General features: G+C 38.5%; 2 protein-coding genes across 3 annotated transcripts in view; both read left to right on the top strand.

Annotated features, from left to right (window-relative positions):
* The window catches only part of LOC149257329 (transcription initiation factor TFIID subunit 6b-like), a 41,772-nt gene extending 41,076 nt beyond the window's left edge, over positions 1–696 (top strand). Inside the window, exon 2 of the mRNA XM_089433868.1 lies at positions 458–696. Within this exon, the coding sequence (XP_089289994.1) occupies positions 458–696 (239 nt within the window). The remainder of the gene's footprint in view (positions 1–457) is intronic.
* Positions 1–16,195, top strand: part of LOC149257328 (golgin Putative 1) — a 256,139-nt gene that overhangs the window by 65,556 nt on the left and 174,388 nt on the right. The window lies entirely within an intron of this gene.

The following is a 16,195-nucleotide window of genomic DNA, read 5'->3' as shown; positions in this document are numbered from 1 at the left end:
TAGGGCCCTACCTTTGGGAAGAGGTTAGAGATTCTAGAAGTTATGGCCTTGGTTAGAACTTATGGCCTCATGTTTGAGTTGGGATGTGACGACTTGATCCAACAGATATTCCAATGCTTCTTCAGCATTAGGAAACATCATCCTGATACAGTCATAACACACATGCAGTCCATTTTGTCCTCGTGTATGGGAGGCCATGATGTCATATGCAGGAGGTTACAGTCTTAGTTGTTGGCCATTTGGAGGGAGGAACAGTTGGTTTCATCTGCTGCTTATGAACTAGCCGAAAGGTTAGTTGAGCAGAACGTTGGACTGTGTAGGAGACGGTTGACCCATGAGGAGTTGTAGTGGATTTATGGTGACCAACCATGTAGTAGGAATGAGTTGAGGAGGAAGGGTCTTTGCTTCATCTGCAAGGAACCTTGGGGACTTGACCACTCATGCTTGAGTTATGCAGAGGAGATAACAAGGGCAGAGCGGGGGGAGATTCCCTCAGACTTTCAGGGTGAGGACTCTGCTTCTATGAGTTCATATGAGGATACCCCTGAGGAGCATGAGCGGTCATGTGGGTATGTTGGCAGCGGTCTAGGTATGCATTCATGTGAGATGGAGTACGATGAGCAGCATATTGTCCGGGGAGCAGACTTTCTAGGTGAGCGACTAATGATTCAGCATGGAGAGCACATAGAGGAGTAAGAGTCAACTCAGGGGGATGATATGCACAATATGCATAATGAGCCTTTTGGGGAGGGTTAGTTGGAGGTTCATGTTGTGCCCATGATGGAGGAGGATGAGCAACCATCCTTGGGCCCAACCATTGATGAGGAGCAGGCAGATGTACATACAGCTAGCAGGGTGGCAGTATTTGCAGACACATGTCCTCAAGAGGTGCGAGGGTATGACAAGATAGTTTTGCAGGAGGTTGGTAGATTGGAGGAGCATGGAGTTTCGAGCCAGATGAGGGTGGATCTTTTTGAGATGGTGGTGCATCCATCTTTGGGTCGACCCACTGATGAGGTGCAGGTGCTTGCACAGGTAGCTGGCAGAGCTGCAGTACTTTCAGGGAGCAGCCCTCTCCAGGAGTACATAGACAGGGCTTGCAACACAGTTTGGCCACTTATACCCATTATAGGGAGAGAGGCAAGGGTTTCTCGATGGATATTGTTGATTGACCAGACAAAGTTGCGTGAGTCGGACATAGCGCAACACAGTGGACTTGTTCCATTTATAGTCAGGAGCATTGTACTGCAGGAGCCCTTAGATGTGAGGGATACTACATGCTCCAGTTGGTGGCAAGATGGAGGTTGGCCACTCATTAGTATTTCAGCACAACATCAACATGGAGGGATTGACCTTGGTCTATGTCGAGGGTTGGATTGGAGAGAGGTGATGAGTTGGTATGTGGTTGATGGAGCGACATTCATAGTCGGAGCTATAGCACAGCGAGAGCCATGGAGCCGTGATGCTTGTCCATGGTGGCATTGGGATCCAGGAGGATCTGTTGATGGCAGGTCGAGTCATAGTTTAGTCTGGGATCTGGGAATTGAAGGACCTATTCTTGGTTTGGTGGCACAAGGGTATGGCATCACCCAGTGGTTTGTATGGGATCCAGGTATTGATTCTCAGTTGCACGAGACTGCGAGGTTTGCCGATAGATATGGATTGCTTGAGGGAAAGCAATCTTGGGGTGGAGGATTTGTGATGTTCCTTTTTCTGGTGTTCCTTATGGCATGGTTAGGATGGACCTTTAGAGTTGGGGATAGACAGGTCACAAGTGTAGGTTTGCGTCATCAACACGCCCAAGGGCTTTTGGTCGGGTTTTGAGGAGTTTTTATGAGGTCCGATGACATTCGCTTGGTATATTCCATCATCCGCACAGTTTCCCTTTCGTTCCATTGCATTCTGATAACTTTCAAAAATTGAGTTATTAATGGGTTTGACTCAATCAATTATGCTTAAGGTGGCATTTTGGGAGGAATACTTGGTAGAAAACCTTAGTGTAATAGCTCGTTGGAATCAGAATGAGAAGATCTACAAGATGGGATGGCTAGAAGTGATTTTCAGTGGCTTGAGGAGGCATGGTGGCCAATTTACCATTTTCCCACATTAAAAAGAATATTTTAATTAAGGGAAATGTGCTCAATGATTAAAATAATAATAAAATAGGAGCTTCTAGAGGGGTCCATCAGATCTATAAAAAGAGGAGGAGGAGGCCATTAGAGGACATCTTGGATTTGATATTTCTTCTTGTATGAGAGGTTGGGAACCTGGTTCTCTACTTCCTTGGTAGCCCCAAGACAGAAACCCTCAGGTGATTTAGTGAGATTGGGCGAGTACCCATCTCCCCTTGGTGAATTCATCCAGAATTCACAGGAGAGCTTAGCAGTGGCAGTTCAGTTCAGTTTTGGTGGAGGGCCCGTGCAACATTGGAGCAAATCCTTGAGGCCAATTCTATCTCAGCTATATCAACTATTTTGTTATTTCAACATGTAAAACCCCAGTTATATATTATAATAAAAGCTGAGATTATTTCTGCTCATTGTATGATTGAATTGCATGCATTCTCTTGTTCTATTTTACATGGCAATCTTCTGTAAATCGAATGGTAATTTTATGAAGAAATTTCGGTTGAATTAGTTTTTTGCAAAATCTACAAAATGTACTGAAAGGGATATTACTATTATGTTAACAGTTAGGAACTACCTCCTTCCTTATTCGTTAGGTGGCAGGTAGTTACTTTGCTCCTTAATGAGCTCTACTCTCCCCAACTCCTAAGACAACATCTTGTCTATCTAGGGGAGTTATTGATCAATTAATATTCCATAATTTAATAATCTCGTCCTCATATTAGATGCTTAGGTCTTACATCATCCAAGGGTAAACATATCCAATCATTTGCTTGCATCCCATAACTTCTTTTTAGCCATTTGCAACCTCAACATTATTTTCCAGATTTTTTTATTAATAACTTAATAAAAAACATATTTACATAAAGTAACTATCAACAACAAAATATTTTATGTTATTGATAAACCAGTTTCATTTAAGTCTTAAAGTCACAACATCATTACACTTGACACATACAAATTCACAAATAATACTAATTTAGGGGATATCACATTCTTCCCCACATGAGTTTGACACTGCCCCGGTGTATTACTCTGGACTTCATTCCAGTGTTAGAATAAATATGGATACGTTTCTTTAAAAGTGTCTTCCAATTCCCAAGTTGCCTCCTTTGGGATGAAGTGTTTCCACTGTACTTTGACTTGGGCTTATGACTATTATGGAGCGTGACTTCCCTCTGGTCTAGTATGCATAGAGGTTCTGCCAGGAACTTGCCCTCCGATTCTACTTGTACCACATTCCAATCAATAATGTGAGTTGGATCATATACATACCTTTCAAGTAAAGACACATGAAACACATCCATTAGAGAAATTCTGAGGTCAAAAAATGTGCCTCAAAACAAATATCTATAAACAAAATCAACTTTATAAGAACCAAATTCCAATTGGATTCAATATGATGATGTTAATCACGGGGGATGATTCACCTTTTTTGGAGTAAAAAGGTAAGACGATAAAATAACAAAAATATAAAAAACTATTTTTTCAACTCATATTATCAATATATCTCCCCATAGGTTTACTCAAATTTCGAGCAAGAGCACTCATTGGACGTCAAATTTAATTCCTCATCCAAGGAGTACACATGTTGCATACTTTCGATGGGCCCTACTACAAAAAAATGTATTTCCACATCCAACGAGTGCTCTTGCTCAAAATTTGAGTAAAATTGTGGGGAGATAAGTTGAAAATATGAGTTGAAAAATTAGTTTTTTCTTTTTTCCCTCTGAAATTTGATGTGGTAATTCAATCATATTTTATTATTTCCACTATTATTTTATAATATTCCTTAGGAGGACTATTTTAGACCTTAAAATTTCTCTAATGATGAAATTTTATGCTTGTTGGTAGAGTAAGTTGATAGACAACTTGACCTATCATTGCTAATATCTCATAGGGTCCACGGTCCACAAGATCTGGGTGACAACTTGGCACAAATATCAAGTCTAAGAGTATTTTTCTTAGTTTTCACTTTCAGATAAACGTGGTCGCCAACATCAAAATTTTTGTGAACTCTCTTTAAATTTGCGTAACTTTTTTGTTTGCCTTGAGCTATTTTTAGATTCTGTTTCACTTGCTTGACTATTTCCTCCATTGCTTTCAACATGTATGGTCCTAAAACCAATCTGTCTTCAGGATGGTCCCAACTTAAAGGCACTAATTTACACCATCTCCTATACATTAGTTCAGAGGGGCTCATCTTTGGGGAGGTCTGATAACCATTATTGTAAGCAAATTCCGCTAAATGCAGATAATCTTCCCACTTAATGGGTCTATCCATAACATACATTTGCAACATGTCCTCAAGGATTTGATTGGTCCTTTATGCTTGACCATAAGTCTGGGGATGATACACCGTGCTAAAGTTTAGTTTTGTACCCATGCCTTCAAACAAACGTTTCCAAAACTTAGAGGTAAATTTCACATTACGATATGAAATTACAGTCTTAGGCAAGCCATGTAATCTAAAGATATCCCCAATGAATATCTTTGCTATATTAACGGCTTTAAAAGTAGATTTTATAGGTATGAATTGTGCTACCTTACTAAATTTGTCCACTACAACCATTATAGAGTCATGTTGTTTTCCGGTTTTGGGCAAATCAATGATAAAATCCATGGATATTACCTCCCATTTAAACTCTTGAATGGGTAACGACTATAATAATCCAGCCAAATGTTGGTGGGAAGCTTTAACCTGCTGACATTCTAAACACTTTGCTACATATTTTGCTATTTCTGACTTCATATTAGACCAAGAGAGGTCTTTTATTAACATGGTTATTAATTTCTGATATCCAGGATGTCCAATAGTAGGCTTTTTATGTAACTCATTGAAACCTAGGTTTCTTGGAAGTGGGGAGCGAAAGCGGGAGCGGGGAGGGACAATTTTCAGAAGCTTTCGAGCTGGGAGCTTTTTTTATATAATATATATATTTTTATATATTTTGATGCATATATGTCAACAAAAGCATGTAGAATGATGAATTATTTATAAAAAGCATAAAAACATTGATTAAACCATATAATATCAATCATCTAGTAGACATGGGATCATCAACATGGGATCCCACTACATGGGATCATCAACATAAGATACATAAACATCATCTAGTTTAGAGTCTAAGGACTTCTCAGACTCCTCTGCAACCTCAACAGTAGTAGTAGTAGCAACAAAACTAGACATCAAAACTACAAATCACTAATCAACATGATCACTCATGAAACTCATCATTGATTCAACACTACTAGAAATGGGATCATCAACATGAGCTACATAAACATCATCTTGCTCAAAGTCTTCAAACTTTGATTGGTCAACCTTATCGTATGGTAGAGATTGAAAAAGTTTAACATGCCTAACTAATGATTTTGGTTTGAGTAAAGGGTTCATCTCCTCAACCTTATAATATGGTAGAAAAAGCTTAGTATGCCTAACCAATTATTTTCCTTTGAGTGAAGGGTACATTTTAGCTAAGGCCATGGTAGAGGAGTTCAACAAGCAATACTACCAACATCAATGAAGTTCAACAATCAATGACACCAACATCAAGGTACTTAAGGGCTTAATGCTCTTGATCAAATGCCAATCTCATACCCTTGCGCATGACAAAATCAATTGGAAACATTGCAATGCCCAAAATTATGAAATCCTAAAAACCTTTAAGTCTATGGGATTGAGTGATATTTAAAAATCAAGTTTCTCCATATGAAATCCAATGAGGTCGAAACCACTCTCAAAAATCCCGAGTCATTTCATGGTAATGTTAAAAATTTAAGTAGGAGGATGAAAATGAAAGATAAAGGAAATGCCACTTTTACTTTAAGAATTTAACATTACCATTGATTGCCAACATTGCTAGGGTTGAGAATCTTAACCACCTGTGAAAGCACTAGAGGGAGCGAATTTTTTGTGGCAGGGGCACGCTCCCAAAGTTCACTCCCAAATGTGAGTGAATCAGGAGTGTGGTCCCGTGGTCGCTCCCTTAGCGCTTTTGAGCAGAGCGTGCTTTAGGAGCAAATTCGAGGGGGGGGTCGCTCCCCATAGCCTTGTTTGAAACCAAGTCACAGAGCAGAGCAATGCTCTGATTGTAACCCAAGTGAAAATGACCAAACAATCCGGTGGTGGGAAGGTCATTACACTCAAACCCTAGTGTTGGACACTGTCGATCCATCAAAACTCAATCTTGTCTGTTGATTTTAAAGTCCACGCCTTACCATGTAGAGCCATGTGAGGCTATGTAGGGGGCCCCTTCATGGCCTAATAGAAATGATCCATGTAACCAAGCATGGTCCACGTGTTAGAATTCACATGTCATTTCTGTTGAAATTCGTTTGAAAGCTAGAATTTTTGAACATGATAATTACTTGTGACTATTTATATATGTTTTTCCTTTAGCATTTTCTTTATTAATTAGGTCATCAAACAATTATACAAATACAATGCACAAAAAGACAAGAGACACAAGAATTAGGCCAGAGGCTAGGGCAAAACCCACAAGGGGAAAACCCATCAATCCTTTCCTTATAGATTCTTTGCCAACAAGAGAAATCCAAGTGAAACTGATTAGTGATCCGAGTGCCAAATCAACCCTCCAAACTTTGCCATGTTTTGTCCACAAGATAGTCAACAAATTCGCCATATGTCTAACTTTTGGATGCCTTGTCCCACACTGATAGTACTAAATCAATGCCTACCTTTTAAATGGGATGATTTTTGGGCTAGTAACAGGAAGAATAGTTCATTCGACACTGATGGTAAACCTAAGATAGAAAAACAGAGTACAAGAGAAGCCCAATTTGATTTATCAGCTCAAGAAAATGAATGTGATCTCTTATGTGATAGTATTGACCATTTTGATGTGGCCCAAAATTTCGGAAAAAGGGTTGATAGTGTTGCTACATCTCAGGATGAGATATGTTGTGACATACATACAATGTCCTTGGTTAACCATCCAAATGTTTTGAGAACACATTGTTCATTTGTAGTAGATCGTAATCTTTAGGTTTTAATGCCATATGGCGAGAGGATCTTGTGTTCATCTAATCAAAGCTGTCTACCCAAATGGCTTTGAGGAGGTAGTTATTGCAACTTTCTTCCTTCAAGTTTTAAAGGCACTGGACTATCTCCACTGTCAAGGACAGATACATGGAAATATCAAGGCTGCAAACGTCTTAGTTGATGCAAGTGGTGCAGTTGCACTAGTTGACTTTGGCTTTTCTGCATACATATATAATATTGGTAATAAACAGTTGTCAAAGAACACATTTCGGGGAACGTCTTACTGGACTATGTTGGAATTGAAGGAATGACATGCTTATGGCCCTAAAGTTGATATATGTTCCTTTGGAATAACGACATGGGAGTTATCTCATGGGCATGCTCCATTTAGGAAGTATTCTCCTATGAAGATTTTGAAGATAGCTTTTCAAAATGGAACTCACGAGAATGACTATGAGAGAAAAAAATCTTTCTAAGTCTCTCCTAGAAATAATGGCTACGTGCTTGATAGAAGATCCTACAAAGAGACCATCTGCAAAAAGGCTGTTGCAACACCCATTTTTCAAGAATTCTCTATCCAATGAGCTTGTGGTTCACACAATTTTGGATGGCTTCCCTCCATTAGGCGATTGATTCAAGGAATTAAAGCTAAGGGAAGTGGCCATGGTTGAACAAAAGAAAATTCCATACGAAGATAAATAAGACACATCCTAGATACAAGATAATGATAAGATGCCAGCTTCAAATGTCATAATAAATCCAAAATCCATGAAAGGTGTTGGCTTGATGGGGTTGCCATCATTGTCTGATTTTTCGGCAATTGATAATGTTAATTCTGCTAGGGTAGAGGCTATAGAGGAAGGCAAAGATCATATGATGCAAACTTAGAATCTTTGGCAGTTTCTTTGCAACTCCAGCCTATTAATGGGCTCAAAGGATATGCTGATGTGTTTGAAGGATGACACTTTGAAGGACCTGGATCGTGAGAAAACTCCTAGAAAAAAGGGTGAATCTTTAGGGGATAGTCGGGTTGTTTCTCTACAAGGTGATATAATCAAGAGAGGACCAATCATAGTTGAACATGTGCATGCTCAAGGTTGAGATCATAAAAGCAGTGACAAGCAACAACATTAGCGTCATATAGAGCGAAAGGTAAGTAGGCTGTCTGAAGCATAAAAACTGGTAGCTTGTTGACTTAAACGTAAAAATACACAAGAGGTATTTGTAATAATAATTTATTATATATAAAAATGTATAAGTGATGATTGTTACAACGAGGACCCACATATATATACATAAGCAAGTGTCCTTTCGTGACTAGGCATGTCTTTTAGACATGCCTTTTCACTAAACTTAATGACTATTTAACCTAATCAATATTTGATTATTTACTATTTACATTTATTTTACTTGTTATGAATTATATTCATAACCAGTGTTGCACACATCGCGATAAAATCGCGATAAAATCGTAAAATCGCGATTTTTTAATTTTGCCGATTCAAAGCGCGATTTTTATCGAAAAAATCGCCCCTTTTTTTTATAGCGATTTTTATCGAAAAAATCGCGATTTTTTGAAAAAATCGGGAAAAAATCGGAAAAATCGGGAAAAAATCGGAAAAATCGGGAAAAAATCGGAAAAAAGCGGGAAAAAATCGTTTGGCACAAAAATATTCATTTTTTTTCAATTTTTTTTCAATTTGTGCCAAACGATTTTTTCCCGCTTTTTTCCGATTTTTTCCCGATTTTAACGATTTTTTCCGCTTTTTTCCCGGCGCCGATTAAATCCCGATCGCGATGTGTGCAACACTGTTCATAACATAGCCCCTTTCTTCAGAAGCTTTGTCCTCAAAGCTTTAATGTTGTCAATTTTCTTCACTTAGTGTTTGTCACTCGATGCACATAATGTGGCAAGCGTCTCGTCATGTAGAATCTGTAATATTCCCTTGGATTTTTTTTATTTTTTTATATTTTTGTTTGTTTAAATATTTTTTTTGTTTTGTTTTGTTTTTAATTTATTATAATTTTTTAATAATACTGTTTTTTTAATAATATATATTATTTTTTTAATAATATATATATATATATATCTATATATATATATTTAATTAATATTATTATGTTACAAATTCATTAATATTAATGTTATGAAATGTTATGTTGCACGTGATAGATGGAGAGGTCACGCCTTTTGATCCGTGGCTCCGAAGACGACGACGTGCTATTCAACGAAGCAGACAGTGGAATAGATGGTGTAGACAGGCCGGTCGGACAGTCATGTTTAATTTTGTTTTGTTTGGCAGTGGATGGCCCGATGGTCAGGGTTGGACAGACACAACAGGGGGTTGTTTGAACGGCGTGGACTGTGGTGAATAAGTCGAGCTGTTGACAGCGAAGAGAATCGTGGGTATGGTTGCCTGAAGAGTTGGTGGCATGATTTCCATTATGGTCCTGGTCTGAACGAGGAAATGGCACGAGGATGGACGTCCCCTCTACGATGGTGAAACCCATAATGCCTCTGGTTAAGTGGTTGCCATATGCCTTTGCGGCCACCATTAAACAATAGAAACAACCTTTGGAAAATACGGTTCCAGGACCCATATGATCCGCCTCTTCAAATGCCACTAAATGGTCCGACAACAGCCCCACCATCATCCACTTCTTGTTAGTGGAATCATATGTTCCCACTATTTCATGTAAATGAATAACAGAGAATGGTACCACCAACACTTTGTACTCGCTTTCTCCTTCCTCAACGATGACTATGATCCCTATCGAAAAAATTTCCATGTTTGCCATTGGACATATGATTGGGTGAAATCATGAATTACACAACATGCAAGCAGAAGCTGCGTTGTCAGCTATCCATTTTGTAGGTTCAACATCCAAAATATCCATTGCAGTACTAAAAGTTGTATCTGAAAGGGTTTCAACCATCTCTTTCCAAGCATGCTCTAAAGTACCTCTTGCCATAAGACGATTTGGAACAGAAGGTTTGGCTCCTGCAAAAGAACTACCAACCTTTATGGGAATCACTGCCAGCATCTCACTCACAACAGTCCACATAGTCACTTCCTGATCTTCATGTTGCCATCCAAAGTCTTCCTCAAGAAAATACCCCCAGCGACACACAAACCTTTGTTCCATTCTTCATGATCACTTGTTGACATTGGAGGAACAGAGACGAGTATCCAGGGGCCAGTTTCCTGTTCTCTCTCTCCCAAAATTTTTGTATAGTCTTCAATTACATCTAGCTCTGCACCTCTGCCACCAGAAAATTCCTGAAGTTTTTTTGTTCTCTGATATGCAAAACCCCTATCTGGACATACAACATTACTTGGTAGAGGAAGAACTGGTGGAATGAAAGAATAAATAGCTTTTAGCAATGCAACATTATTGAGAAACCGGTCATGATGGGAGACAACCAATCCCTCATAGGGTGCATTTTTAGGCCCTGTGGCATGCTTTGTGTTCAATAAGCTTAATTTTGAACGTGTTGGCAACATCAACATTCTAGTGACAACTCTGACTTTTCCCTCCCCCATCTAATCATACTGAAATCTGTCTTCCTCACTTTCCAAAAATTCTTCAATGATTTCATTTAATTTTTGTCGATCTTGTGTTGTGCAAGAAAACAACAATTGTTCCACATATGAAGCTTTAGCGACAAAAGCCACCTCCCCTGGTGACAGGCCAATCATGTGAGAAAAGCCAAATGTACCACTTTTAATAGGTGAAACAGATCCAAGAGAATCTGCTTGTGGTGGAAAACTTGATGTATGAACATACTGCATAGAAAACACATTCAACAAGTTGTCCAACCATTTTTGTCGAAACCCTTGAGCTGATCTACTACAGGACGTAGACAGGCTTAGAGTACCCTCTCTATAAATCAACTTGGGAACATTGTATGAGATAGGTCTTTGACTTCCAGCATAGTGTATTTCTTCTAGTTCACAAAAAGGAGGCAGTAAAAGAGAGTTTGGAATTTGTGCAAAATGTAAGAATGTGCGGCCTTCATTTCTTTCAAATAGATCCGGATGATTGCATACCTTTCTCAGCTGCATAACAATGTTGATGAGGTTACAAACATTGTTCTTGCTAGGACGAGCTTGAATGCTATCAAATAATTCAGCCATGGAGATCTTATTCTTGATGGCCCGATAAAATGCTTGTTGACGAAAACTTAAAGTGCAGCTCACAGTAACTTCCTTTTTGTTAAGATATTGTTCATCTTCTTGTTTCTCAAGATAGTCCTCATCCACATCATCTTCATCTAGATCATCATCTTGATCTACATAATCTTCATCGACATCATTTTCATCTGGATCATCATCCTGATTTATATCATTCTCATCCACATCAAGATCAACTTCATCTAGATTTTCAACATTATAATCTTCTTGATCTATATCATTTTCATATTCATCATTATCAACATTTTGATCGAATTCTTCTTCTTTTTCTTCTTCCACATTTTCCTCTCGACATGCTTTAACTTCTGCATATGATTTTTCTAAACGCTGAAATGCTTCTTGAATTTTACTAAACTATTCAATGCATTCAGGATGTGAACGTAGTGGCACATTGTGCAGCGAACGATGTTCAAAGACCTGCATGATTATATTGTGTGCCATGGCTCCGATACCACTGAAGCATAAAAACTGATAGCTTGTTGACTTAAATGTAAAAATACACGAGAGGTATTTGTAATAATAATTTATTATATATAAAAATGTATAAGTGATGATTGTTACAATGAGGACCCGCATATATATATACTTAAGCAGGTTTCCTTTCGTGACTGGGCATGACTTTTAGACATGCCTATTCACTAAACTTAATGACTATTTAACCTAATCAATATTTGATTATTTACTATTTACATTTATTTTACTTGTTATGAATTATTCATAACACTGTCATTATTTAACAAGATAAATATTTCACAGTCTTTTGATTGCATTTATAGGGAGTCAAATTCAATAGGCTTAGCTTTTAATTTCTTTAAATGGGCCAAACGACAGGAATGATTTGTGCATGATGAGCACTCCTACACAACTATGACATGTATACTGGGACATGCTAGGAAATTTGACGTCATCAATCAACTACTTGATGAAATGTGAAGGCACAAGTATGAACCAACTGTTGTAACATACAATCACTTTCATTGAAGTCACCGTAAAAGAACCAAATTAGAGCATGAAAAATTTGATGATGATGAAAGTAAGGGGAGAAGATACAAGATGATACCGACAAGAATCATAAACATTCCGGTTCAGATACACACTCAAGAAAAATACAATATGAAAACAATCCATTAAAATCAAATGAAGGTGGGTTATATGTTGATTTTGCGTAGCATCGGATGTGCTCTAGCCATGAAAATTGGTGGAGGGGCTAAGGCACATGAGATCTCCAAGACCCAGAAATCGTTTGGAGAGATTCCACCCGGACGAAGAGATATTAAAATAATTAATATTTTTAATGAGTTCCTAAGTCTAAACTTAGGAAAATTAAAATATTAATGTGTACTAATATAAAATGGGTGAGAAAGTTCTTAGTGACGAGGATCAAGCCAGTTCTAATCTGAGCCGTTGATTAGGGACTTAATCTCAGCTGTGGAATCGTCAACAAGAAAAGTATAAGAGGAAGCTTGAGGGTCAGTTGGAGATATACTAAGAGAGATCAGTCAGTTCGATTTTCTAGGTTGAGGTTTGTTGAGGAAATCGAACCAGTGATTAGTTGCAGCGAGGGGTAGTTTTGCAGGAGGCCGAAGAATACATATCAGAGAGGCAGCAGAATACCGAAAGAGGCAGTGCAGAGCCTTGGAGGGTTGACGCAGAGGCAACAAGGGTTGACGCAGATGCTGAGGAGGCTAGTGCAGAGGATGCAAAAGGCCAAGAGGCCGACGTAGAAGCCGTAGAGGTTGACACAAGCTGTAGAGCCTGACGCAGTGGAGGCAAAGAGCTTCAGAGGCTACGCTGAGGTGATCTAGTGAGATAGACTGAGAGTTGATTGGCTGATGCAGAGCCAAAGAGGGTGACATAGTTCCGAAGAGGGTGAAGCAATTCCAGAAGAGTGCGTGGAGCAGCTTTCGCTGTCCAGCACAAGGAATAACCGAAGTCACTGTGGGATTGTTCATCCAGTTGTTGATCAGCCGGAATATCTGTCTCTGGATAGAGGTATTTTTGCCAAGGATATTCTCTGAAGGGTGAGTCATTTCTGGCACCCTAGTTGTATTCAGAGTTTGCTTAATAATAAAACCTTCATATATGCTGCATCGGTTTTCCCGCATTGGGTTTTTTCCGAGGATGATTGTCCAAAAATAACAATGCCCCTTGTGTTGTCTCAGTTTATTTCAGTTGTTGATCTGTATATTTGTGAATGCTGCAATTGTGTTTACTTCGATGTTTATGTTATTAAATAACTTGTTAATGTAAAGAACAATTAGGAGATAGTAAATCAAATATTGCAATAGGGGTTCATGATGTGTGAGATTCAAAAATTTTCACATTATATATTGATTGTGTAGCTTCTTACCCTTGGGCCATTATTATGAATGCAAGCATAGAATTCACTTCTCAAATATATGATTTTCTGATGTCTTCTTGCACAAGGGTTGGATTACGGAACAAGGGTGAAAAATTACTATATCAATACCATTGCTGGTGCTACAAATGACAATTCTTTGGTTGTTATGTTCGAGGGAACATTTTATATGCTGCAATTGTATAAAGTCAACATCTCTTTCCCTTTCAAATGGAGCAGTGAAAAGAGGAAAGAGGGATTTTACGTCACATCAATGACCACTGTGTTGAGAAATCTAGGGCAGATAGTTAAGATATTTATTAAATTGATTTCTCCAAAAATTCTTGACATTTTCTTATGAGCTATATTAGAGTGTTAGCATTATTATTTAGTTCTGTTCATCATCAAGACAAATGCCAATAAGAAGATCATAATGTAAACACAAGAACACTAGATGTAGGCTACTAGCCAGGGTCAAAACCTCTCCTAGAGAGGAAAACCCACAAAAATCTCTTCTTAGAGAACTTCAATGAAGACTTCTTGACCTTGACCTTGACCAAACCTTCCAAGAGATGAGCCAGCCAAACCCTTGAACAACTTCTCTGCAAAACAAGGTTGAGGAAACCCTAGGTTCTCCTCCAAAACTCGCACGTGTGGACAACAGGGATAGTGATTTCCTTTTGCTAATCTTCAGAGAACTTCACTGGTTTCCAAGAGAACTTTGCTCTTCTTTCATCCTTGCCCAGACTTTGCTAGAGAACAAAGATACTTCACTTGATCGATATCTCTCAAATGAGTTGAGACTCTTATTTATATAGCCTTTCACAAGAGCGAATTAGGCCTCCTTGGGCCGACATGAAGAGGGTTGGCTGACTCATCCCTTAGAGGCTTCTAGACAACACATTTTACAATAATTATTTTTCTTTGCTGTTACATGAGCCCTCTAGGGGCTAGTACATCATGACTTTGACCTTTTGACTTGTCAACAAGATCCCTAGAGCACTCAATGGGTGCTTTGACCTAGGACCACAACATGATGGGCAAGAAACCCATTTAATAATAATAATTTTTCTTTTCTTTTTCTTTTGACAAGGACATCATACATCAATAAATACATCATGACTCATGTACAAAATATGAAGGCTAACACTAGTTACATTTCAACACTCCCTCTTAACTAGGGAGGTATTCATAATTGACCACAAGTGCAAGGACCGTACTTCTATTGAATTATTCTCATAACAAGAGTCGGATTGGTAAGGCATCTTAAGCATTAACATTATGATCAATTTACAACCAACATGGTCAACATAGCAAGGCCTTGACTAACACGCTCTATCTTTCAATAGATTAGAGCACAATGCTAGGAGGTTTTACGTGGGACACCACACTACCTCTGAAGGCACATACCCCATCCAGATGTTCACACGGTATGTCCTAGGACAATTCCTATCTTGGGTTAACACATCCTCAAGGAATTTGCTCTTCTACTACTCTTACCTATTGGATGCCCTACTTTATCCTTAAAGAGTACCGGTCACCAACCTACTTCCTATCTTGGATTTCAAATCCTCACGGAGTATCTGTCTCAGATGATGATACAAACCCTAAAGCTCGAGGGTTAGGTTTTCTTTGAGGGAACATAGTTAGGGTTTTCATATGACTAGGTTTTTTGCTAATGACGGTTTTCAAAAATCAATACCTATATCAATAGTTTTACCAACAAACCCTAGTACCACACACCCCACAATAGTTCATGATGGACCCTTAGCAAAAAATATGCCATACATACCATTTGGTTGCATGCCTGAAGTGGGTTGCAATTTTGGATGCCATGGTTTCTTCATTGATTCCTTTCAAGGTGTGTCTCAATTAAAGATATCCTTCTCTGTTTTTTATTTATCTTTTCCTGCTCTAAGAACAATATACTACTGTTCTGATGCATAGATCTTAGAGAGCTGTCTGGAACGATGTACCATTTCCCATGATGGGACAAAGTTTAAACAAACAAGATTTTCCTTCAAAGAGAAGACTGTCACAATATCGTGACCCTACGGTTGTTTCCTTCAAGAAATTGCTTTCCCTCTGAATGCATCTTGAAATACTGGGCTGACTGCTACAGATGCAATGATTCCTTTTATGCCCAAGAATTTTTCATAGAGTGTAAACTATCAAAACTCTCTAGCACTTATAGTGTCACTGTCACAAAGATGTGACTTCACTTTCTTCCTGTAGCTTTCCTTCTTTCCCAACGTGACCAAATATTTATTGATGTTTATACCCTAGGACTAGGGTTTCAATATAGACCGTTATTCAACAGTTAAAACAATACTGCCACTGTAAATCCACAGGTCGGCTTCAACTGAAAACTGTATATATATATATATATATATATACAGTTTACAGTTGAAGCCGATCTGTGGATTTACCTGGTGGATTCATATATATATACAGTTTTCAGTTGAATCCTTCCTGTGGATTTACCTGGTGGATTCTATATTCTGACCACGTCACTGTAGAAGGCACAAAT

The sequence above is a fragment of the Pinus tabuliformis genome, chromosome 6, assembly GCF_031772625.1.
Source record: "Pinus tabuliformis cultivar Carrire ecotype Pingquan chromosome 6, CPIR1, whole genome shotgun sequence".
NCBI lineage: Eukaryota > Viridiplantae > Streptophyta > Pinopsida > Pinales > Pinaceae > Pinus > Pinus tabuliformis.
This window is presented reverse-complemented; position numbering and strand designations above follow the sequence as displayed.